Below are 24,666 nucleotides of genomic sequence, written 5' to 3'. Positions count from 1 at the left end.
TCTTTTTATATTTTGTTGTTATTCTCTTCCCAATATCTATTTTAAGATTATCGTGTCGTATCATGTCAAGTACTCTAATCCATGTTTTAATAAGTGTTATACTTACCAATTACGACCATGTTATTATAAGTGTTACACTTTCTTTATTTGTTTTTTGTTACAAACACTTTTATATTCTAAAGCTACAACTTCATAATATATCTTTCTCCTTTTTTTTTTATTATTTCTTTCCTTTCACATTAATAACTTCTTTTATAATTTTTTAAGACTTCAGTCAAGCTTATTTAATTAGCAAGCAAGTAGTTAAACATTGGGGCACAAAATAGCTATGAGTTAGTTTGAAATCATATGTGGCATGACAAGCTAATTTAACAATTAGCTTACTACTGAACTTGATCTTGCTTCTTATTTTATTTAAGGTAATTTAATTATCTAAAACTATATATCAATCAAAATATAACACTTAAAAAAACTAAAAAAAAAGTAAATTTAAAACTTAGATTGGGTTAATGATACGTGCCATCATGACATGTGGGCTAAAAGTGGTCCAAACCCATTCCAGGCCCATCCTAAGCTGACTCACCATATCTCAACCCACCCCTCCTTGAAAATAACAAGACTATACTCCCTCCTTACTTCTTAGCTCAATAATCCACATCAATCAACTTGATTAGAAACCACTAAATATGAAAAAATACAAAAAAATTATACACAATAAAATTTCACACCATTTAAAAAAGTTTAGTACTCCCATATACAGCAAAACACCGGCCCAATGAATAAATCGTGTCAGAAAATAAGCATAACCCCACCAAAACTCCAAAATTTTTAATTTTTAATTTTTTTTAAAACTTTACATTACACTCCATTACAATACTTTCTCCGTTCTGTTAATATTGCAATATGGAGAAAATTACGCATCCCAAAAGACATTTTATATGCTAAATATCTATTATTGTGTAAGAGTAAAAAATATAAAAACTTTATATTGTGAAAGTATTTTATAAGACGAATCCAACAATATCCCACTTTATTATATTTTGCTTAACGTATAACTCATATTATATGGTTAAACAAGAGTGATGAATAGTGCAAAAAGTCTTTTGTTGCAATATTAATAGAATGGGGAAGTATTACATAATGCGTGCTAGCTTAAAATAAGCGCAAATTACATAAAAACACTCTTTCCCTCCTCTTTCTCTCTCCTCACATTCTTCTTCAATTCATTTCTCTCTCCTTATCATTATTGTCTATCACTGACTTACTCCAACCGCCTTTCCTTCCATTTCATTCCTTTGCTCTTTCTTTCTGTTATTGTTCTTGTTTGATCTCCCATTCCTAGTATTATTATTATTAATTAATAATTATAATAATATTACTACCTATTTGATCTATATTATTCCCAAACATAATTTTTTCCTTGAATTTCTGATTTTTTCCAACTTGTTTGAACTAAGGTAGCTATTTTAGCATCCGGGTCATTTTTATTTTCTACTTTCAACTTCCATGAACAGAGAATTATGGATCTAGAATCAAACAACAATAACCCATTCAAGGTAGGACATCTGTACAATTCTCATTGTCTCTTATTGTAGGACCCATTATAGTTACTTACCGCTGTTTCTTCTGTCTCTAAATGCACTTCCTGTTTAACGGCGATTGTGCTGTAAGGGGAAGTGATAATTTATTTTTTCTGACAAAAGATTGATTAATGGTGTTTTGGAATTTGTTTTGCAGAAGGAATCTTGGAGAACAGTTTTGACTCTAGCATATCAAAGCTTAGGAGTTGTTTATGGTGATTTAAGCACTTCCCCATTATATGTTTACAAAAGTGCATTTGCTGAAGATATTCATCATTCTGATACAAACGAAGAAATTTATGGGGTTTTGTCATTTGTTTTTTGGACGTTAACATTAATCCCATTGCTTAAGTATGTTTTTATTGTACTTAGAGCTGATGATAATGGTGAAGGAGGTACATTTGCTTTGTATTCTTTGTTATGTCGACACGCCCGTGTTAGTTCTTTGCCTAATTGCCAGATTGTTGATGAAGAACTTTCTGCTTATAAGAAGGATGATTTCATATCTCCTGATAAAAATGCTAATTCTGGCTTGAAATCGACATTAGAGAAGCATAAGACTTTGCATAAGGTCTTATTGATTTTAGCTCTTATTGGTACTTGTATGGTTATTGGTGATGGAGTTCTTACACCTGCAATTTCAGGTAATTTACTATTTTTTCGGTGTTATTCGGAGTTGTCACATTACCGGTTCAAATTATGTTATCGATGAGACAACTAATCAGGGCCGGAGGAGTAATTTCTCACAAGTTTATTTTTGTGGGTTGCAGTTTTCTCAGCTGTTTCTGGTTTGGAGCTCTCTCTTACTACAGCCCGGGCGCATCATGAGTGTGAGTTGGTGATCTATTTTTGGTTAAATTTCATTTTAGATAACAAATTGAAAGATAGAATGATGGCTGAATGTTTCTAATTATCGGGAATCTTTTTGGGATTTTAACATACATTGAACAACATTGATTAGAATAGAATTTGACTGTTAGCAATATTGTTTTCCATGATATGATATATCATATATGCCAATGTATAATAACAGGACATAAAGTTTAAATTTACATAGGATGGTGGAATTTGTTCATTTTTAGTTTCTTCAAACCATGATGATTTTGTGATTTTATTTTTCTTTGCATTTTTTTTAACCATGTAAAAAGTTTGTGAATAAAATTCAATAAAAGTTAATGATTATTAGGTTTTATATTCTTGGTTTGGAATTAGCAAAATCATGTGTTACCTATACTTAGTAGTATAAACCATGAAAAAAATAATTTTTAAACAGATGCACACTGTGGTGGGTCCAAGGAAATCATGTTCAAGATAGACTTTTGCTCTATTATTATTATGATGCTTGCCTAATTAGCCATCTCATGCACAAAAGGAAGTTTCAGTTCACATTGTGAAATGACATGTTCATATGAATAATAGTTTTTGTGGGTTTGATTGCAATTAATCATTTTTTGGTCATTGTTTGGTCAAAAATTGGTAGTTTAATTGGAATTTGGCTCACAAATATATAAATACAGAATACTGTATTTTAAAAGGCAAAATTGATTTTGATGGATTATGTTAGTTTTCATGAATTTAGTTGGTGTCTAACTTTTCCCGTGAAGGTTTTTTGTCACCTACCACCTTGACCTTTGTTACTCGTAATTGGGTTGTCGTGTAGACAATGTATGTGTTTGAGTTCTACCTCAGCTACTGCAAAAATTCAATATTTTTATATCAAAAGGAAGTTTCTAGATGTCATACTCGTATTAAAATGTTGAGGGTTTGACATCAGTTTCTAAGATGAAATGAAGAAGAATCATGGACCTCGACTATAAGACAGAACAATTTTGTTTCACGGAGAAACTGTTGTAATAAGTTTAAGAGGAAATGCATGGAAATGAATAGAAAAAAGGGGACAAAGAATGGATTAGAGTTGCATCTAAGGAAGGTTTATATGGTCGCGTTAATTTTGACTACTAATCTGATTATTTATACTGACTTCTCTATAATTGAATGGACATCAAATATTCTATCTGGCCTTATATTAACTAGATAATGTTTAATACATTTGGCTTGTAGATTTCAACTTTATTTTCGCGTACATATTATATTAATAATGCTGGTTAAGCTGTCTCTTTTCTTTGCCATGGCTAATGGAACGTGATTGGAGATTGAAAAATGGAGCATCAACAAAAAGTTGTTTGAAAAGAACTAGTCAAGTGTTGCCCTACATGTTCCAAATCTATAATTATTTTATTACATCTTCTGTGATTGCTTATATTATATTCCATTACCGTTAATCCATCATGTTATTGTTGTGATATTCTGATAATGGTGGATTGCCTCAATGCCTTCTTTAGTTGCTGAAACTTGTTTTTTTAACTATCGTTGCTAACTTTACTTCTCCAGTGCTTATCTTTCAATAATTTATCAGATTGTAGCATCTTGACGACAAAAGAAGATTCTGGACACTATTTATCTTAATTATTAAAGGGAATCGTTACATTAACTTATTCATTTGTCAATTATTCTGAAAATGGCGCGTTCATTGAATCTATATCAGCATTCATAAAGAGCATCGATTGTGTCCTTTGCTTGTGTATAATTTTTTTTTACGGGCCTAGGTCTTTATCTATGTCAAGCATAATTAACATCTTCTCATGTTGTGTGATATGCTTTAGTTTGTTTTTATAGAGAAAACAGTCCATTGCCATAGCCGTTCCATTGAACAAAACGCTGTGCTATGATGTGCATAAGATTCTATGTTTTTATGTGACTGCAATAATGTAGCTGTTTTGTAGCTTTAATTTGAATATTTAAATTCATATAAATCAGTGCTAATTGATTTTTAACAAAATCAAATATTTAATATTTTTTGAACTTTTAATTTGTTGGGCTAAAATAATATACATTGAAATTGTTAGATTATTGTTTGTCGATTGCAACTTGGAAGGTTGATTAAAAACATATAATTGCAATGGATGCATTTATGTTATCATGTGAATTTCCTCCCCTTACCAAGGTGGGAGCTTATGAAAGGCACCAGGGGAGGTTGATGTTAGCCTGGCATTCGGTTTCTAGGCTCTTATAAGCAATAATTCTGTGTATGGCATTCAAGGAGTTCAAAGTAGCTTGATTTTGATATTTTCGATAGTCAGTATCTAATACGAACTTTCATTTATGACAGAATTCACAGAGCCCGGAATTTAGTCCCTTGTTAAGATTTAAGCTAGCCTTTGTCTGCATTAATTTTCACAAACTTTACTGAATTTTCTTTCCCAACTTTGTTCATCATCTTTTCTGCATCCTTCTTTTTATGCTTATAGATTAATCAATCTAGTGTATGTTGACTTTAATACTGAGTGATGCCAAAGTTTGATCTTAAAATTGTGACGAACAGATGTTCAGTGATGTGAGTTCAAAGTTACCAACTCATTAAATTCTAATTTTTGCAGATATAGAAGTTCCAGTTGCATGTGTCATATTAATTTGTTTGTTTGCCCTCCAACATTATGGGACTCATCGCGTAGGGATTCTATTTGCACCAATTGTAATCACATGGCTTATATGCATCAGTGCGATTGGTGTGTACAACATTGTGCATTGGAATCCCCATGTATATCAAGCTCTCTCTCCATATTATATGTACAAGTTTTTGAGAAAAACCCAGAGAGGCGGGTGGATGTCTTTGGGTGGCATCCTGCTATGCATGACAGGTAAAGAGAAGTTTTGATGTCTTCACTTATCCACCACTGATGACTTCAGATTTATCTAATATTGAGTTATATCTGCTTCAGGTTCGGAAGCTATGTTTGCAGATCTCGGACACTTCTCCCAGTTGTCTATTCAAGTATATGCTCATAGCAATAATTTTCTTTTGTTGTTTTCATTTCTTGTTCTGTTTTGCTACCTTGTTGCTGAGACGTCGTCTTGTTTACAGATTGCTTTCAGTTTTATTGTGTATCCATCTTTGATCTTGGCATACATGGGACAAGCTGCTTACCTTTCTAAGCATCATTCTCTACAAAGTGACTACAGGATTGGATTTTATGTGTCTGTACCTGGTAAGTTTGTATAAATCTTTTGATCGTATAATTAAGAGAGTTAGAGTTTATGTAGAGGGTATCTAATTATATGTAAAATATTGGGGGATTGATTCAGAAAAGATAAGATGGCCAGTTCTGGGTATAGCCATTCTTGCTGCAGTCGTAGGAAGCCAAGCTGTAATCACAGGAACATTCTCAATCATCAAACAATGTTCTGCGTTGGGCTGCTTTCCTAGAGTTCGAATAATTCATACATCCTCTGAAAGACATGGCCAAATCTACATCCCCGAGATTAACTGGATATTGATGCTGTTGTGTCTTGCTGTTACTGTTGGTTTCAGAGACACAAAACACTTGGGGAATGCATCAGGTAATTTCTGTGATTTTTTCAGCTCGTATTTTGTTCCTTGTATAGTTTCCTTGCTGGAATTAGTAATACAAGACTTAGTTCTCTCTCTCTTTTTTTTTTTTTTTTTTTTTTTTTTTTTTTTTTTTTTTTTTACAAAAAATATCGACACCTTCTGCTTAAGATGAGTTAGTTCTCATAATGATTATTCTCTGGAATAGGTTTGGCAGTCATAACAGTGATGCTGGTAACCACCTGCCTGATGTCTCTGGTTATTGTATTATGCTGGGGAAAAAGTATATTTCTTGCTATTGGGTTTATATTCTTCTTTGGTTCAATAGAAGCACTCTACTTCTCTGCATCCCTTATAAAGTTCCGTGAAGGGGCTTGGGTTCCAATTGCCTTGTCCTTCATCTTTCTGATGGTAATGTATACATGGCATTATGGCACACGCAAGAAGTATGAATTTGATGTTCAGAACAAGGTTCCCATCAACTGGCTCCTTGATCTGAGTCCTAATCTAGGAATTGTCCGAGTACGTGGAATTGGTCTCATACAAACCGAGCTTGTGTCTGGCATACCTGCCATTTTCTCTCACTTTGTTACCAACCTTCCAGCATTCCATCAAGTGCTAGTCTTCCTTTGCATAAAGTATGTGCCTGTTCCTCATGTTCAGTCTGAAGAACGCTTCCTTGTTGGAAGAATAGGCCCCAAGGAGTATCATATTTATAGGTGTATTGCTCGATATGGTTATCGTGATCATCATAAGGATGAGGTTGAATTTGAGAAGGATCTTGTTTGTAGCATAGCAGAATTCATTCGTTCAGAAAAGCCTGATGGCAAAAACAATCAAGAAGACGAGGATGAGGAAAACCTAACTGTTGTAGGGTCTTTCTCAACTAAGCGAGGAGTTAAATTGTCTGAAGATGAAGAAGATAACACCGAGATAGTTGGCACATCTGAGCTCCAAAAAAGTGACTCTTTGGATAGGCCGAGGAAGAGGGTAAGGTTCGTTGTCCCTGAGACTCCACAAATTGATCGCGAGGCACAAGAAGAATTGCATGAGCTAATGGAGGCAAGGGAATCTGGGATGGTTTTCATATTAGGACACTCATACGTGAGAGCCAAGAGTGGTTCGAGTTTTATTAAGAAAATGGCGATCAATTATGGTTATGACTTCCTGAGGAGAAACTCTAGGACTCCTACTTATGCAATTAGTGTTCCTCATGCCTCGACGCTGGAGGTCGGAATGGTGTCCCACGTCTGATTTTGTAGGTGAAACAAGTTAGCTATCTTCTGCATGACACTTTGTTCATACTGGGTTGTGTATGTACATGTTCAACCGAAATCCAGTTTTATGTTGTCCTAAATTGTTGCTATCAAACTCAGAATACACACTAAATTTTGCCAGTTTGTGTATGCTGCCTTTGTGGTGGTGCCCTCTTAGTTCCTCAATTATGTTACACTAAGATCCTACACTCTAGAGTATGGTGTGTATCATGCACCCAATAGAACATACAATAATTTGCATCCAAAAAAGAGAGGGTTAAAAAAAAAAAAAAAAAAAAAAAAAAAAAAAAAAAAAAAAAAAAAAAACAATAATAGAACATTATAAAAATTGTGATTTTTTTTTTCTTTTTATCCAAATATATTTCTAGTAAGTTTTTTTTTTTTTTTTTTTTTTTTTTTTTTTTTTTTTTTTTTTTTTTTTTTTGAAAGATCTAGTGAGTTTGAATTGCATTATTATGAGTTTTATGATTAATGATATACAAATTTTACTGTAAATATACATATTAGATTATCTTTAAAATTGCTGAAATGGAATCCGTATGTTCCAATGAAGATGACTCCATGAATTTTGAACATAGAACAGATGCAGTTATTTCCACCATACTATACCTTCATGTTCTATGTCATGTCGAGGAAGCATGGAGGGCAAATCAGGTCAAGGGTGAAGAACCGGAAAGGAAAAAATTTCTTCCAAAAAAAAGCATGGAAGGCCAATCAGGTCAAGAGTGAAGAACAAGAAAGGTAAAAAGTTTCTTCCAAAAAAAAAAAAAGGTACTCCGTAATAGGTACTCCAAGTTTTGTTTTTGCAAGATCAAGAAATGCAAGGGAATAAGTTTAGAAAGCCTAAGACTAGTTTTAGAGAATATTTCAAGCATTACCCCAAACTTGAACCCCACTGTGATCATACACTTAAGGATGGTGGCGTTCAAAGGGAAGGAAGCTAGAGCAAAAGAGTCGCCAACAAGTTTTAGGAACTTGTAAACCGTTCACAAGGTGAAGGTTACACCCCTTAACGATCTAGGAGATCGTTAACTCCACTAGGTCTGGAACTATGAATGGAAGTTCGGGGATGAAGGTACAAATCCAACCTAAAAGAGATTGAACCTGCCCTAATAATAGGCCTCTACTTTTTTTTCTCGTATTCATGTGCGTTTTCTAACTAACATGCAATCATTAGGTTTACCCTAAACCTGTTTAATCTATGTTGGTTGAATATTAATGCAAAAATAAAACTATTATTGGCGATCACTTGAATTATAGTCAAAGTAACCATAAACAAGATTATTAATTATCTTATATAAGCGTGATTACAAGTACCAATTCCCTTTAAACATGCATAAAAAGTGTGATCAAACAATAAATCATAATAAGTATCAAGCAACATGATATTAACAAATTATATATAAGTTATTCGTCAATCAACAAATAACATGAAATAATTCGTAAATTAACAGATTACGTAAAACAATTCATAAATAAACAAATTACGTGAAACAATTCGTAAATTAACAAATTATGTTAAACTATTTGTAAATTAACAAATTATGTTAAACAATTCGTAAATTAACAAATTACGTTAAACAATTTGTAAACTAACAAATTACATTAAACAATTTGCTAATTAACGAATTACGTTAAATTATATAATTCGACACAACAATAATCATAATTATGTTAAAGCATAATATTTATAGCAAGATCCTAGGTATGATACTAACAAAATTAATAACAAACCCTAGCATGTCACTAAACAATAAAGATCAAATATATAGCCCTAACATGATACTTACATGAATATTAAGAAAGAAAATAGAAAGTATTACAGAAATCATAATAAACATATTTGATATTATAACTTTACCTTAAACATGATAATAGGAAGTTATTGTTGTCATTCTAAACATCAAATTAAGAAAAGAATCCTAACATGATACTAGGAATCAAAATAAAAAACTAAACATGATTTCTATATTATAATAACAATAAATCAATTAAAGTACTTATTTGGATGCCTCGTATCTCTTTCTAATAACAAAATAGACACGTTAGAACTTCAAGGAAAATATAGATTAAGAAAGTTTAGACTAGATTTGGGACCAAACCCTCAGAAATACTACACCTTTCACGTATAGGGCGAAGACAATTTCGAACAATGCTAGGTATGTCTAGTGCTAATGTATGAGGAATTGTGTTTGTACAAGACTAGGCTTAGAAAAGAGGGAGAGAGAGAATAAACTTTATCTTAGAGAGAGAAGAGAATTAGAGAGTTTTTGGTTGAGAGTTGATTATTTAAAAACGGAGGTCTAAGGATGCTATTTACAATGAAAATCAGCCGGAATCGATAGAAAAGAATCAGAGTTTCGAAAAGAATAAAACACGCCTCTGTCGCCAACAACATGACCTGTCGCCAGATGTCACCAGGCGACAGGGTCTGTCGCCAGGCGACAAGCTTGTAGTCCGGTGCTGCAAGACAGTTTTTGCAGAATTTGTATTTATCATATATTTTGATCCAGAATTCCATATAAGTCATATAATATGTCGTTGGAAAGCACTTGAAGTCTACTTTTCAACCCACTTGAAATTAAAATCTTTTGTAGACAAAAAGATATGGCCGAAATAGTGGAAGAGTGTCAGTTTTTGATAGAGTTTCATATCTCATTCATATCTTTTTCGTTATAGCTCGGAATTAATATTATAATATATCAATGGAAAGATAATTTCAAGGTCTATCCAACCATGTAAGATTTGGATAAATATTATGAGGCACGAAAGTAAAATCTGAATATATTCCACTTCGTACAAAACAAGGATTCTTAAAAAGAGTAGTTTTATTAAATTAATTAGGATTTAAGAGAACCTTCTAGAATATTCTAGAAGAGTATAATTAATCCTAATAGCTTTAGGAATGATAATTAATAATAGTCCCTCCTCTAGATCATTTGGGCGCATATAAAAACAAAACCAGGCCTAGTTTAGTATTTTGGCCATAACTTCCTCGTTATTCATTGGAATTGGACTTATAATATATCGTTTGAAAGATCTTTTTAAGCCCTATCCAACTGCACTATTATTGGACCCTTATCATGGACCAAACTAAATTGGAATGCACGTTTTTCATAAATAAGGTAAGAAAAGAAATATTTTCAAAAACAGAAAGAAGAGATATTTTAATAAAAACATCCTCATCACTAGACTTTTCACACTTTCACTTTATTCGATAGTCAAATGACGTGAAAGGTATTCATCAGTGGGTTTGGTTTTGGGGAGACACATTTGGGTTTCTACAAAAGCCCTCACTTTGACTGAGTTTGGAGAAACGCAAGTTTCGAAAACAAAAGTCAAAGTATCGATAGGGACGGAGAATGATTCAGATCGATCTGCAATCCTAAATCACTCTTGTAACACTGATACATGCAAACTAGTATTAGTTAAAACAGATAAGAGAGTTAAGAAACGCGTATCTTGCACCGTCGATCACACGTCTCTGAGAGTAACCGGATTGTTGCATTTTGCTGTTGTGACAACCTTCCACAAGTTAGGGAACGCCATCTTGCTGTTTTGATGTTCACTCGTCTGAACAATAGAGCTTTTTGGATATGTTCACGCATCTCTAAACAAAGGAGCTTTGATGATATGTACATGCGTCTCTGAACAAAGAGCTTTTGATATATACACGCGTCTCTGAACAACAGAGCTTTGATGATATGTCCACGCGTATCTGAACAAAGAGCTTTGAATAATGTGCCCACACGTCTCTTAGCAAAAGAGCTTTTTTTTTATATGTCCACGCGTCTCTAAACAAAGGAGCTTGAAAGGATTTTCCACGCGTCTTCGAACAATAGAGCTTTGATACTTGAATGTTTGTTGCGATCGTTCGGTAGGCTGCGAACAAGAGATTTGCTAAATAGTTGTATCCTGTAAAAAATAAAAAGATTGCCAAAAGACTTTGCTAGTGCTTTTTTTAGGGTTGACCTAAGGCTTGATGTTTTTTTTCTTAGGGTTAACCTAAGGTGATTGACTGACTTGAGGTTGACTCAACGTGACAGACTGACTTAAGGTTGACTCAACGTGACTAGCTGACTTGAGGTTGACCCAAGGTGAATTGACACGTGTGACTCATGACTCGTGTGTGCATTGTATTGTGATCGTGCGACTCGAAAATGCAAAAAAGCAAAAAATTTCCGTCATTTTTGTGGAGGGTACCAACTTTCTCCTGAAAAAAAAAACGCGAAAAAGAATCGAAGTTTTTGAAGGTGCATGTTGAATGAACTTAATCTGTTAATGTTGTCTCTCATAGTACAAGGATTGTAACGTCTTAGACTATCCTAGTTGACTCGGTAATGAAAGTATTTAGGTAACTTAGGCGTGGAGGCTAAGTACTTCATACTTTGTGATGCAATTATGATTGATGTTGATATGACAAGGCATGCTTCAGCGTTGTGTTAAGATTTCATGACAAAGGGTTCCTAAGGGAAGTATATTTGGTCATGTATATGTGCAGTGTGTGAAAGTGACACTAAGGTTAGGCCGCAAAGGCTAAGTGTATGGAAAGATATATTGAAAAGAGTCAAATGGTGGTGACTCTTAGGCTGGGTAGGCTAATAATGTAAGGATCAAGCCCCCAATTCTAGCTCTAAGTAGATAGGGATGAGCATATGGGATCCCTTGGTATGATCATGATGTGAGTGTGAATGTGAATATAAATGCATGTTTATTACGGCCGTACCTCGATGTGAGGTTGCCTACGTATTCGTTAGGAATCAGGCCAAACGTAGCTCTAGCCGAACCTCGGACAAGTGTGTATACCTCACAGAGGTCTTTTGAAGGTGTAGACACCCATTTGTGTCTTCCCAAAACCAAACCCAGTGATGAATCCCTTTCGCGTCGAATCATAATCAAATGAAGTGAAAGTGTGGATAGTCTAGTGTTGCGGAAAGTTTTAATTTCTTTTCTCTTCTCTCTGTTTTTGAAAACTTAGTTTAAGAAAACAGCCAATCCAGTTTAGTTGGTCCATGATATGGTTCCAATAGTAGTGTAGTTGGATGGGGCTTGACAAGAGCTTTCCAACGATATATTATAAGCCCAATTCCGATAAATATTGAGGAAGTTATGGCCAATTTACTGAACTAGGCCCAGTTTGAGCCTTATATACGGCCCAATGATCTTGGGGAGGGCCTAATATGATTTATCATTCCTAATGCAATTAGGAATGGTTTTAGTCTTTTAGATTATTCTAGAAGGTTCTTTTCATTCCTAATTCAATTAGCATTGATAAATTGACTTTTGACTTTTCAGAGTTTTAATTAGAATAAAAAAGCATTTTCGAGGAAATTATATGATTTTATCCTCCAGTACGGCAAACTTATCTGATTTTCGAAAACGTGTCAAAAATAGGCCTGGCGCCTGACTCCAGGCATTGGCGCCTGGAACCAGGCTTGGCGCCTGGCGCTAGTTATTGGCGCCTGGCGCCAATTAGCCAGGGCTGGCGCCAGCTCTGTTTTGCTGGCGCCAACCTCATTTTGCGTGCGCCAAGTGCTCTATTTTGATATTTTATCTTTTTGGCTGATTTCTCTATAAATAACGTATTAAAAACTCCGTTTTCATTCACCTACAATCAGTTTTCATTCGCAATCATTAATTCTCCAATTCTCTCTTAATCATTCACCAATCCTCATCAAGTTTTCTTGATTATTTCATCTCTCTCTCTTTCTTTTTCTAAACTTTGTTTTCACATACAAAATTCCGCATTCGCAACACTTAGAAACACCTAGCCATATTCGAAGTTGCCTTCGCCCTAGACGTGAAAGGTTTAATTTCTGAGGGTTTGGTCCCAAATCTAGTCTAAACTTTCTTAATCTTTATTTCAATTATTTAATTTAATTGTTTGTTTATTATTTTCCTTGAAGTTACTAACGTGTGTATTTTGTTATTAGAAAGAGATACGAAGCATCAAAGTAAGTACTTTAATGGTTTTTATTGATGTTATGATGTAGAAATCATGTTTATATTGTTATTATGATATTCCTAGTATCATGTCTAGGGTAATTTTAATATTAAATATGATTGTTGTGATGCTTCCTATGTTCTTCCTAATGCTTATGATTGTTAGTATCATGTTAGGGCTAAAGATTTGATTTTTATTGCTTAGTGACATGCTAGAGTTTGTTATTAATCTTGTTAGTATCATGCCTAGGATCTTGCTATTTTTATTATGCTTTAATATTAACATGAACATGATTATGATTATAATTGTTATAATTTATGATGATTATGAATATTATTATTATTATTATTTTGATGATGATTATTTCATTTATGATTATTATTGTTTTGATTATGATTATAATTTTATAATGATGGTTATTATTATTGTTATAATAATTATTATTATTATTATAATTATTATTCATGATATTATTATGTTGCTTGATATTTTTATTTATTGCTTGATCACACCTTTTATGCATGTTTAAAGGGAATTTGTACTTGTAATCACGCTTAATAAGATAATTAATAATCTTGTTTAGGGTTAATATGATTATAATTTCAAGTGATCGCCAATAATAGTTTATTTGTGCATAAATATTCAACCAACATAGATAAACAGGTTTAGGGTTAATCCTATTGATTGCATGTTAATCGAAAAGCGCACATGAATACGATCAGAATAAAGTAGAGGCCTATTATTAGGGCAGGTTCAATCTCTTTTAGGTTGGATTTGTACCATCATCCCCGAACCCTTATTTGGTTCTAGACCTTATGGAGTTGACGATCTCTTGGATCATTAAGGGGTGTAACCTTCATCCTATGAATGGTTTACAAGTTCCTAAAATTGTTGGCGACTCTTTTGCTCTATCTTCTTCCCTTTTGGACGCCACCGTACTTTAGTGTATGATCACAGTGGGGTTCAAGCTAGGGGTTTAACGCTTGAAAATTATTCCCTACAGAAGGGTTGTAACGTGGTTAGGCTAAAGGTTGAATAAGAAAGGGATAAAGGCTCAAGACCCTAGATAAGCCCCCAAGGTGTGCAACCTTGCTTTTGAATATTTGTATTTTTATGCTTGAGTTTTCTCACTTTTGAGCTCTTTCTTTTTTTTATTTTTGCTCTTTTTTTTTTCTTTTTTGCTTTTGCATTTTTTTTATAAGTGTGGGCAATCCCGATCATGCAGTCTATCACTCACTTGGTATTCATGTTTCTCAGGCACAATACTGAACACTCGATAAGAGACGCAATATGAGACGTGTTCATATCAAAGACATGCTCATGTCAAAGACATTGGAACACTTGCCCTTTTGTACACTTTTATTGTTTTTGCTATTTTATTTATTTTGTTCTTTTGACATCACTCTAGCTTTTTAAGAAATTGAAAATTGCATAAGTTACACACCATCCCATCCCAAGGTTAGGTAGATATGTGTTGAAAAATGAAAGGTCTATCGTTAGACGAGGCTCAAAGTGGTTTATCAAAAAAGGATTGTATATTTGAAGGGTGAAAGGTAATATGATGTAGCTACAAGGGGTGCGTCACATCATTGGTATACCTTGTGCTTAGTTCGACAATGAATTTTTTTATTTTTTATTTTTTTTTGTGCAATGCGATGCGATAATCATATGCAAGAAAAGAAATGCTCATTTTATTAAAAGGGGAAAAAGAAAAAAAATCTACAAAGTAAATCTAAGAAAAATAGAAGGTGTCTATGCTAGACTTATTGGGGAAAGGAAGAATAAAAAAGAAATAGAAAAAAGAGGTTATGAAATCTTGTCGTTGAAGCTCGCCTCTTGTCGTGTGCTTATCATCACCCAGTCTTCTTGCTAGCTAGAGGCAATGGGATCTTGTTATTATCAATTAGATATTGGATGGCCTCTTTTAGCTTCCAACAGCTCTCAGTAGCATGACCCCTACCTTGATGGTACTTGCAGTGTTCATCTGGATTCCAACTAGGTAACCTCTTCTTAGGTGCGAGATCTTGAATAGGTCCAATAGGAGTTATGAGACCTTTAGCATGAAGGAGATCGAATGCCGTGTCATAACTTATGCCAATAGGTGTAAAGGTTCTCTTTTGCTCTCGTTTGTTCATGGCAAGGACCTCATCCAAGCTAACGTTGTTCGAGTAGGTAGAATTGGAAGAAGAAGGATTGTCGTTCTTCTTTCCTTTCCAGCTACTGTTACTATTAATAATATTCTTGGCCTTCTTGTTGCTTAGAAGAACATGAAGGTGGTTTGAATCAATGAGGTCTTGAACGCGATCTTTGAGGCAAAACATACTTCGGTGGTGTGACCACGACCTCTATGGTATTGACAATAAGAATTTGGGTCCCAATTGGGAGACCGTTTCTCAGGCGGAGGGTCTTGACTGGGACCAATGGGGTGAATGAGACCTTGATCGTGAAGACAGTCAAAAGCTTCATTGTAAGTAATTCCTATTAGTGTGTATTCTTCAATGGTCTATTTTGCCCGTGGCTTAGGAGCATTGAGTTCTTCATTAAATCCTTGGTGAGAATTTTGTTCGATAACCATCATCCGATTTGCTAGTCCTTCTACCATATTCAAGAGCATAGCAATGATATCTTGCAGTTTTCGAACATCCTCTTTTAGACATGACAAGTTTTCCCTAGTATTATCTAAGAAAATACTTTCATCCTCCTCAATCATGGCCACTTCATCAAGAGAGGTTATATAAGCTATCTCGATCATGGGCTCACCTATAGGTGTGATAAGAAGTGAAGGATCGAAGGATGTTTGATCTTCTGCGATGGCTAGAATCTCGCAAGTTTTATTGTCATCGATCAGATCTTGAATAGCTTCTTTAAGTTTCCAACAGTCCACAGTGTCGTGACCCTTTCCTTGGTCATATTTGCAGTGTTTATTAGGATCCCACTTAGGTGGCCTAGCTTCTGGAACTGGGTCTTTGATAGGTCCTATGGGCATGACTAGTCCTTTGTGGTGTAGCTTTTCAAAAGATATTTCATAACTCATACCAAGTGGAGTGAACACTCTTTTCAACCTTTGGACTCGTGATTTACAGGTGTTCGTAACATGTACTTCGTTAATGGGAGAGGAAGAAGAAGGATGGTCGTTCTTCTTTCCTCTCACACTATTATCTTTCAGAAGGTCATCTTCAATGTCAATGCCTATATTATACACAGCCTAAAAAGTATTCAAGTTGTGTTGGTATTTTAAGTGCTTTGCATATTTTTCTTGAAGGTTCTTGATGAACATCCTTACAAACTCTTTTTCAGTGGGAACCTTGACCATATTAGCAGAAGTGTCCCTCCATTTGTTGAAGAAAGAAGTGAACCTTTCATTTTTTGTTTTAACATCTCAAGTTGTCTGTGGTCTGTTTCGTCTTGGATGTTGCACTTATATCTATCTATGAAAGCGTTTGTTATGGAATCCCAAGAAGAGGTTTTCTCTTTGTCAAGGGAAAAGAACCATAGTTGACAAACGGTTTCAAGAGATAAAGAAAACAAGGAATGAAAGACTTTCCTATCAATCCCCTTAATGTTCATTATTGTCTCAAAGGCTCTTAAATGAAAATAAGGGTTATCAGTTGCCTTGAACTTTGGGATGTTGTTGGCATTAAACTTTTGCGGAAGAAGCTCCTTGTCCATCGAGACCCCTTGTGAGCAAATGCCCTGGAATCTATAGTCATTGGATATTTTGCTCAAGTTTTCTTGCAAAAGCTCCATTTGTTGTTGCTTCACAGGGTCATTGATTTGGAGGGTTAAAGCCTTCAACACCTTAGTCACGTCTGCCATTTGCTTCTTAAGCTCATTGACTTCTTCTTGAATTGTCATTATCTTCTTAGCTTTTCTTTTTTCGACCGAATGGTTTATCAAAAAGTTGAACTTGAATAAGGGTGTTATCCTTGATTAATCGCCCTTCTTTCCTTGACCAAGTACTGTAGAAAGGGAAATTTGGGATATTCACTGTTAATTATTTAACTAAAACTCTATTCAACATGCAATAGATGGAAGGAGGTTGGAAGAATGAATTTTGTGATATGGGGAAAGCATGTAGAGAATGTAAAGATGATGTAGATGGAGAGATATGACAAAATTAGGAATAGAATGTACCCTCAACTCAAATGACAGAAAAAACCGACTCATGCATGAACCTAAGACATGGTCATGGTGACTATACACAAAGTGTGTGCTAAGACTAGTGAGTGTAGGTGAAATGTTAAGACTCGTGTCATGACCATGTGACTAGACTCGAACAAAGACTAAGTTAAGACCTCACGTATATGCATTAAACTGGACACCGTTGTATTTTAGTCATAACTTTTGATATGTGACTCTGATTGGGATGAAACCAACGCCAAATTAAATATAAAACTCGGAGCTACAGATCCATAGGTTGTACGACTTGTAGTTCTTTCTACAATTCCGAATATGACCAAATTAAGTTGACGCTTGTGCAGTATACGGGAATAAAAATCCGAGTTGACTCAAAGGGACTATGACTCAATTTTAAGTTTATTTTTTAGTTCAAATTAATTAATCAATTAATTAAGCACAATCCCTTAGTCAATATTTCGTTTATTAAGACTTATTTGCAAACAGAAGTCAAACCAAATGATTAGTTTAGTCACATAATAAGTATGCACAAGTAAGAGATGCACAATTAGTCAAGTAGTCACAACATGATGCAATGAGTTTGCAGCCTAACCATGCCTCTAGCTCTCTAATGTTCGGGATATGGGTTAGTCAAAGAGGGTTCATTGTTACGAGTCCGGATGCACCGCGCGGAAGCCTTACCTTTGGAAGGGTTGGCGCGAGTGGTTGGGACGCCGCGAGTTAAAAACTCGCTTCCATGGTTTGGTGAATTCAACATTCTTGGGATGTACCCTTTGTTGCACAGAGCGTTCAATCATGTAGATGGAGCATGAATTCCAGAGGGTTATGTCCATATGTAGAACACATATGGGTTTCAGAAAAAAGAGAAAAACTCAATCAGGAAGTAGAATCGAGCCAACAGTGCTAGAACTGGTCAAAATTAGAACTCATATTTCTGGCTCGGTATTGGAAGAACGTAGCGCCAACAAACAGAGACCGTCGCCGCAATATAGCCCTGTCGCTTAGCGATAGAAGTGTCGCTTGGCGATAGAGCCATATTATCGGCGACAGGCTCTGTTTGCTAGACGCTAGTTCCTATATGCCTCAACAGCTTTCTATGTACGATAAAATTTTCCTAGCTGTGAAAGATATTCCTCAAATTTCCTACGTCTAAAAATCCTATGTTTTTAACTCATTACGGATGATCTTTACAATGAGATCTTTTTTATGCATATGACAATAATGTTAATCAAAATTACACACATGAAATACTTAGAACTTTTCGAGTCTCATCCACTCATTCTAAATCATTGCCGAAATAAATTTCAGGAGTTAAAATAAAAATCCTCCCCAACGGAGTCGTCAAAAAACTGTAGGGAATATTTCAAGCATTACCCCAAATTTGAACCCCACTGTGATCATACACTTAAGCATGGTGACGTCCAAAGGGAAGGAAGCTAGAGCAAAAGAGTCGCCAACAAGTTTTAGGAACTTGTAAATCGTTCACAGGGTTAAGGTTACACCCCTTAACAATCCAGGAGATCGTTAACTCCACAAGGTCAGGAACTATGACTGGAAGTTCGGGGATGAAGTTACATATCCAAGCTAAAAGATTTTGAACCTGCCCTAATAATAGGCCTCTACTTTATTTTTCTCGTATTCATGTGCGCTTTCTGACTAACATGCAATCATTAGGTCTACCCTAAACCTATTTAATCTATGCTGGTTGAATATTAATGCACAAATAAAACTATTATTGGAGATCACTTGAATTATAGTCAAAGTAACCCTAAACAAGATTATTAATTATTTTATATAAGCGTGATTACAAGTACCAATTCTCTTTAAACATGCATAAAAAGTGTGATCAAACAATAAATCATAATAAGCATCAAGCATATGATATTAACAAATTATATATAAGTTATCCGTCAATCAATAAATGACATGAAATAATTTGTAAATTAACAAATTACGTAAAACAATTCATAAATTAACAAATTACGTTAAACAATTAGTAAATTAACAAATTACGTTAAACAATCCATAAATTAACAAATTACGTGAAACAATTCATAAATTAACAAATTACGTTAAATTATATAATTCGGCACAACAATAATCATAATCATAATTATCATCATCATGTTAAAACATAATATTAATAGCAAGATCCTAGGCATAATACTAACAAAATTAATAACAAACCCTAGCATGTCACTAAACAATAAAGATCAAGTATATAGCCCTAACATGATACTAACATGAATATTAGGAGAGAAAATATGAAGCATCACATAAATCACAATAAACATATTTGATGTTATAACTTTACGCTCAACATGATACTAGGAAGTTATTGTTGTCATTCTAAACATCAAATTAAGAAAAGAATCCTAACATGATACTAGGAATCAAAATAACAACCTAAACATAATTTCTATATCATAATAACAATAAATCAATTAAAGTACTTACTTGGATGCCTCGTATCTCTTTCTAATAAAAAAATACACATGTTAGTAACTTCAAGGATAATATAAAATCAAAGAATTAATCAAATAATTGAAATAGAGATTAAGAAAGTTTAGACTAGATTTGAGACCAAACCCTCAGAAATACTAAACCTTTCACGTCTAGGGCGAAGGCAACTTCGAACAATGCTAGGTATGTCTAGTGCTAATTTATGAGGAATTGTGTTTCTAAAAGTCTAGGCTTAGAAAAGAGAGAAAGAGTGAGAATAAGCTTTAGCTTAGAGAGAGAAGAGAATTAGAGAGTTTTAGGTTGAGAGTTGATTATTTAAAAACGGAGGTCTAAGGACGCTATTTATAATGAAAATCAGCCGGAATCGATAGATGAAAATCAGAGTTTTGAAAAGAATAAAACACGCCTTTTTCGCCAACAACATGACCTTTCGCCAGCTCTCGCTAGGCGACAGGACTGTCGTCCGGCGCTGGAAAACAGTTTTTGCGAATTTTGTTTATATCATATCTTTTGATTCCGAAGTCCAAAAAAGTCATATAATATGTCTTTGGAAAGGTCTTGAAGTATACTTTTCAATCCAATTGGAATAAAATTAAAATCTTTTGTAGATAAAACGATATGGCTGAAATACTGGAAGGGTGTCAGTTTTGGATAGAGTTTCATATCTCATTCATATCTTTTTGGTTATAGCTTGGAATTAATATTATAATATATCATTGGAAAGATAATTTCAAGATCTATCCAACCATGTAAGATTTGGATAAATATTATGAGACACCAAAATAAAATCTGAATATATTCCGCTTCATACAAAACAAGGATCATGAAAAGGAGTAGTTTTATTCAATTTCAAACTCTTTGAAACATAATTATCAATCCTAACTCCATTAGGATTTAAGGGAACCTTCTAGAATATTCTAGAAGACTATAATCAATCCTAATATCTTTAGGAATGATAATTAATAATAGCCCCTCCTCTAGATCATTTGGCCGCGTATAAAAACCAAACCGGGCCCAGTTTAGTATTTTGGCCATAACTTCCTCATTATTCATCGGAATTGGGCTTATAATATATCGTTTGAAAGGTCTTTTCAATCCCTATCCATGGACCAAACTAAACTGGAATGCACGTTTTTCATAAATAAGGTAAGAAAAGAAATATGTTCAAAAAAGAGATATTTTAATAAAAACATCCTCATCACTAAACTTTTCACACTTTCGCTTTATTCGAAAGTCAAATGACGTGAAAGGTATTCATCACTGGGTTTGGTTTTTGGGAGACACATTTGGGTGTCTACACTAGTACTAGTGATAGATCCCCTCAATCCCCTTATTTGCACCATCAAGCAGTTTACAACATTTGCACTCACCAATCCCCACCTTAGTTCTTGAATTAGTTTGGTCGAAAGAGTTAAATTTTCTTTTTGTAGTAGCTTGCTTTTTGCCCTTTTGTCAAAAAAAAAAAAAACTATAAAATTATTCACGTAAGCTTATATTATGAAAGTACGTATCAAAATGAGTCTCATAAGATTTTTCATGGCTCTATTTTATGAAATCCTGTCATTTTCCTTTATTTATTTATTTTTTTTGTCCATATTTATGTTAAACTTCAAAACCTTACACTATCCATTATCGTTAATTTAATTTATGAGAGATAATATAGTCATGTTGAAAATTGTTGTATTCGTCTCATTGGATATTATATTATATTAGCATTACATTTAAAACATGTCTTCTGTTTAGGGTAAAAATACCCTAGACCTGTGGACCAATGAGAGGAGGCCATGTGTCAAGTTCAGGATGGCCCAAGTGGCTTAATAACCTCCTGAAACGTGTCCCCTTCAGATAAGCTTCTGAAATGGCGGCCTTCAAGGGCCCAAATCCCAAGAAGCACCGTAATTCGGCGCAGCCCACCAAAACCTAGGTCAAGTGACCTAGATAGGGGCACTTCTACCAATGACCCTATAAATAGGGAGATATTTCCCCATTTTGGGGACACATTGAATCATTTATTACACCTACTTTCTCTCTCATCAAAGAAACACCTGAGCTTGGAATCTAAGCAGATCCCCACCTAAATTTCCGTGCTCTTTATTCTCTTTCAAGTTACTAACTTAATCGTCGGAGGCAGAGCTCCATCACCCGGAGTCTCTGTTGTTTTTGCAGATACATCTCAGCCAGACCAATCTTTGTGATGTAACTCTCCCGAGGGACAAAACACCCAAAAACTTTGGTGCCGTCTGTGGGGAGAGTACCTCAAGGATGGTTCAAGAGTTTGTACCATCTCTTGAGCGTTCGGTAGACGAACCAAAAGTCTTTACTGACCATGAGGATGATGATCCTCAGGTCAAAACTCATATAGCCAGTGATGGCTCTCTAATATCCAAGCGCATCTGGCCTAGAGACACTTTGGAGCGGGGTGCCAGCCTAGCGGGTACAAAATGACCCCCTGGACAGTCGGAGGAGGAAACCCATACGACTGGTGAATCCGCTCTCGTCACTCGAGATGAACTCATGAAATTCATAACTAGTCTAGTTTCAAGGGTGAAATTAAGGATCTAATCACCAAGAGTCGGGCTGGCCCAAGCAGAGGTCATTCGGTAAGAAAGACTTATCTGGAAAAGGGGAAGTCAGTCAGAGATAGGAAGCCAACTCCTCATCCAAAGGAGAAGGCAGCCGGGACCATTAATTGGTCCAAGATTCTTCTGCCTCTAAGGAATACTAACAATCCCCGCCGGACTGAACAGCCGGTGGGAAACAAAAAATCAACTCTTGATGCCCGAGAGATCATCACCCGCAAGAGGAATCAGCAGTTGTCTGAGTCAGCTTCTACATCAAGCTTTCCAGACAGCTTTAAAAATACATCTGCATGGAATGTGCAATCCTTGCATGAGAGCCATACAGGCGGTAATCCCGTCCATTCTGGCCCTCAGATGATTGGGAATGCACCATATGTATCACCTTTGGTCTACGGTCCGTATTCTCCTCATTTCATGCAGATGACCCTCTTCGGAGGTCAGGCAGCATACAACAACGTCCAGCCACTGGACTGGCAGCTTCGTCTGCTCCGCTTGGGTGAACAACCTTCTGCGTTCACCCGGGAAATAACCGAGGCGGCATAGCCGGCTAAGGTTAAAAATGTGTTGGTAGGTACCTATGACGGTACCTCAAATCCGGAAGCTCACCTCAAGGCTTACACCAACCTCATGTACATATAGGGGTTGGATGATGCCACTTGGTGTCGATGTTTTCCGGCTACATTTAAGGGCATTGGCTAATAATGGTTTGGCAACTTGCCAGCCGGGTCCATTGATAGTTTCAGGAAGCTTGCCTTCCTGTTTGCTTCCAACTTCTCAATGAACATCCCTACGAAGAAAACAAGTCTTGACTTGAGCACCATTAAGTAGGGAGAGAGAGAAGGATTGCGCTCCTATGTCAGGCGGTTCAATCTAATTAGAATTCAGATTCAAGGATTGTCTGACGAGGTAGCTTTTACAGACTTCTTTAAGGGTCTGAGAGACGGGTCGACCTTTAAGTTCGACCTAGTCAGAAAAGGGGCTTTTACTTTACAGTCGGCCTTGAGGGAGGGGTAAAGCTATATTCTAGCAACTGACCTCTGCTCGCCTGGTAGCCATTCGGACTCCAAGAAGTCTAATAGGCAGAAAGACAGCCGGCCAGCTCAGCCAGCTAAGAAAAAAGATGAGAGCAAAAAGAGAAAAGAAGTCTGGGCGGTGAGTGATTTTGACAAGCCGTCCTAGAAGAAAAAGAAAGAATTTAAACCATACGTCCCCCGGTACGAGTTTAACAAGGACTGCAACTCCATCCTCATGGAGATCAAGGACCGGTTGTCTCTAGAGAAGTCGAATCCAATGAAAAGTTCCATTCAATCAAGGAACAAAAATAAATTCTGCCAATACCATGAGGAGGTTGGCCATGACACCAACGACTGCTTCAGTCTTCAACGGGCGTTAGACCGTCTGGCTGACAAGGGGATGTTAAAGTCCTACATTTCTAAGTCCAAAAGGACTAATAAGAAGAACCCGGGGCAGTCATCTAAGACACCCTAGCCTACTAGTAGTTCGGACGTTGATAAGGAGCCGGTCTACACCATAGCAGGCTGGTTCTCATGCTGTGGCCCTACCATCCGGGGCATCAAGAGCCATCTTCGAAAGATGGACAATGATGATGATGATGATCAGGCGGCAGGTAGCTCCTCCTTCTCAGACGTTCTGATCACTAAGAAGGATAGGGGCACTGTCCGTCGTCCGCATGACGATCCGGTCGTCATTGAGTGTAAGGTCGCCAACCAGCTGGTTGGTCGAATCCTTATAGACACCGGCAGGTCGTTAAACATCATCAGTCTACGATGCCTGCAAAAGCTGAAATACAACCTAAGCAACATGCATCCGGTTACCCACCCCTTGGTTGGTTTTGGGGGTGGGATAATTTACCCAGTTGGTAGGATTGACTTACCTATTCGGCTGGGTGAAAAAGGAAAAGGACGACATATGGTCGTCAAATTCTTGGTCGTTGAGGAACTGACCGCCTATAACATTGTCCTAGGCCGGCCAACCCTCAACGAAGCCAAGGATGTAATCATCCCTTCTCTCATGCTCATCAAGTATGAGAGGGATGATGGCTCTGTTGGTTCCTTGAATGGGGATCAAAAGACGGCTCGGGAGTGCTACCTCTCAGTCGTCAAGGATACTGTGGCCCCAGACGGGCAAGGGCAGGAACCAATAGATCTTCACAATGTCAAGGATGCCGCCCCAGCCCCACCAGCAGCCGAGAAGAAAAGAAAGGCTCCTCTGTTAGTGGAGGTGAAGAAAGAGAAAAAATAGCAATCACCGACCAAGGAACGGTCAGATGAGCTCCGTC

At 35.9% G+C, this 24,666-nt stretch overlaps 1 protein-coding gene across 1 annotated transcript; it reads left to right on the top strand.

The window, feature by feature from the left end:
- Positions 1–1,168: 1,168 nt before the first annotated feature.
- On the top strand, positions 1,169–7,625 carry LOC145641856 (potassium transporter 8-like). The gene is made up of 8 exons (XM_081692851.1): positions 1,169–1,556; positions 1,738–2,224; positions 2,351–2,410; positions 5,018–5,278; positions 5,360–5,412; positions 5,503–5,626; positions 5,724–5,978; positions 6,176–7,625. The coding sequence occupies exons 1-8, from the start codon at positions 1,521–1,523 to the stop codon at positions 7,219–7,221; spliced, it is 2,322 nt and encodes a 773-aa protein (XP_081548977.1). The 5' UTR covers positions 1,169–1,520; the 3' UTR covers positions 7,222–7,625.
- The last annotated feature ends 17,041 nt before the right edge of the window (positions 7,626–24,666 follow it).

The sequence above is a fragment of the Chenopodium album genome, chromosome 8 (assembly GCF_948465745.1).
Source record: "Chenopodium album chromosome 8, dcCheAlbu1.1, whole genome shotgun sequence".
In the NCBI taxonomy this organism is placed as follows: domain Eukaryota; kingdom Viridiplantae; phylum Streptophyta; class Magnoliopsida; order Caryophyllales; family Amaranthaceae; genus Chenopodium; species Chenopodium album.
Note: the sequence above shows the minus strand (reverse complement) of the source record. Positions and strands in the feature narration are given on the sequence as shown.

Bases quoted from the DNA above. Each gene is read 5' to 3' on its own strand.
- LOC145641856 (XM_081692851.1), top strand. From the start codon at position 1,521: ATGGATCTAGAATCAAACAACAATAACCCATTCAAG. The intron at 5,627-5,723 runs GTAAGTTTGTAT...GGATTGATTCAG, and splicing joins ATTTTATGTGTCTGTACCTG to AAAAGATAAGATGGCCAGTT. The intron at 5,979-6,175 runs GTAATTTCTGTG...TCTCTGGAATAG, and splicing joins ACACTTGGGGAATGCATCAG to GTTTGGCAGTCATAACAGTG.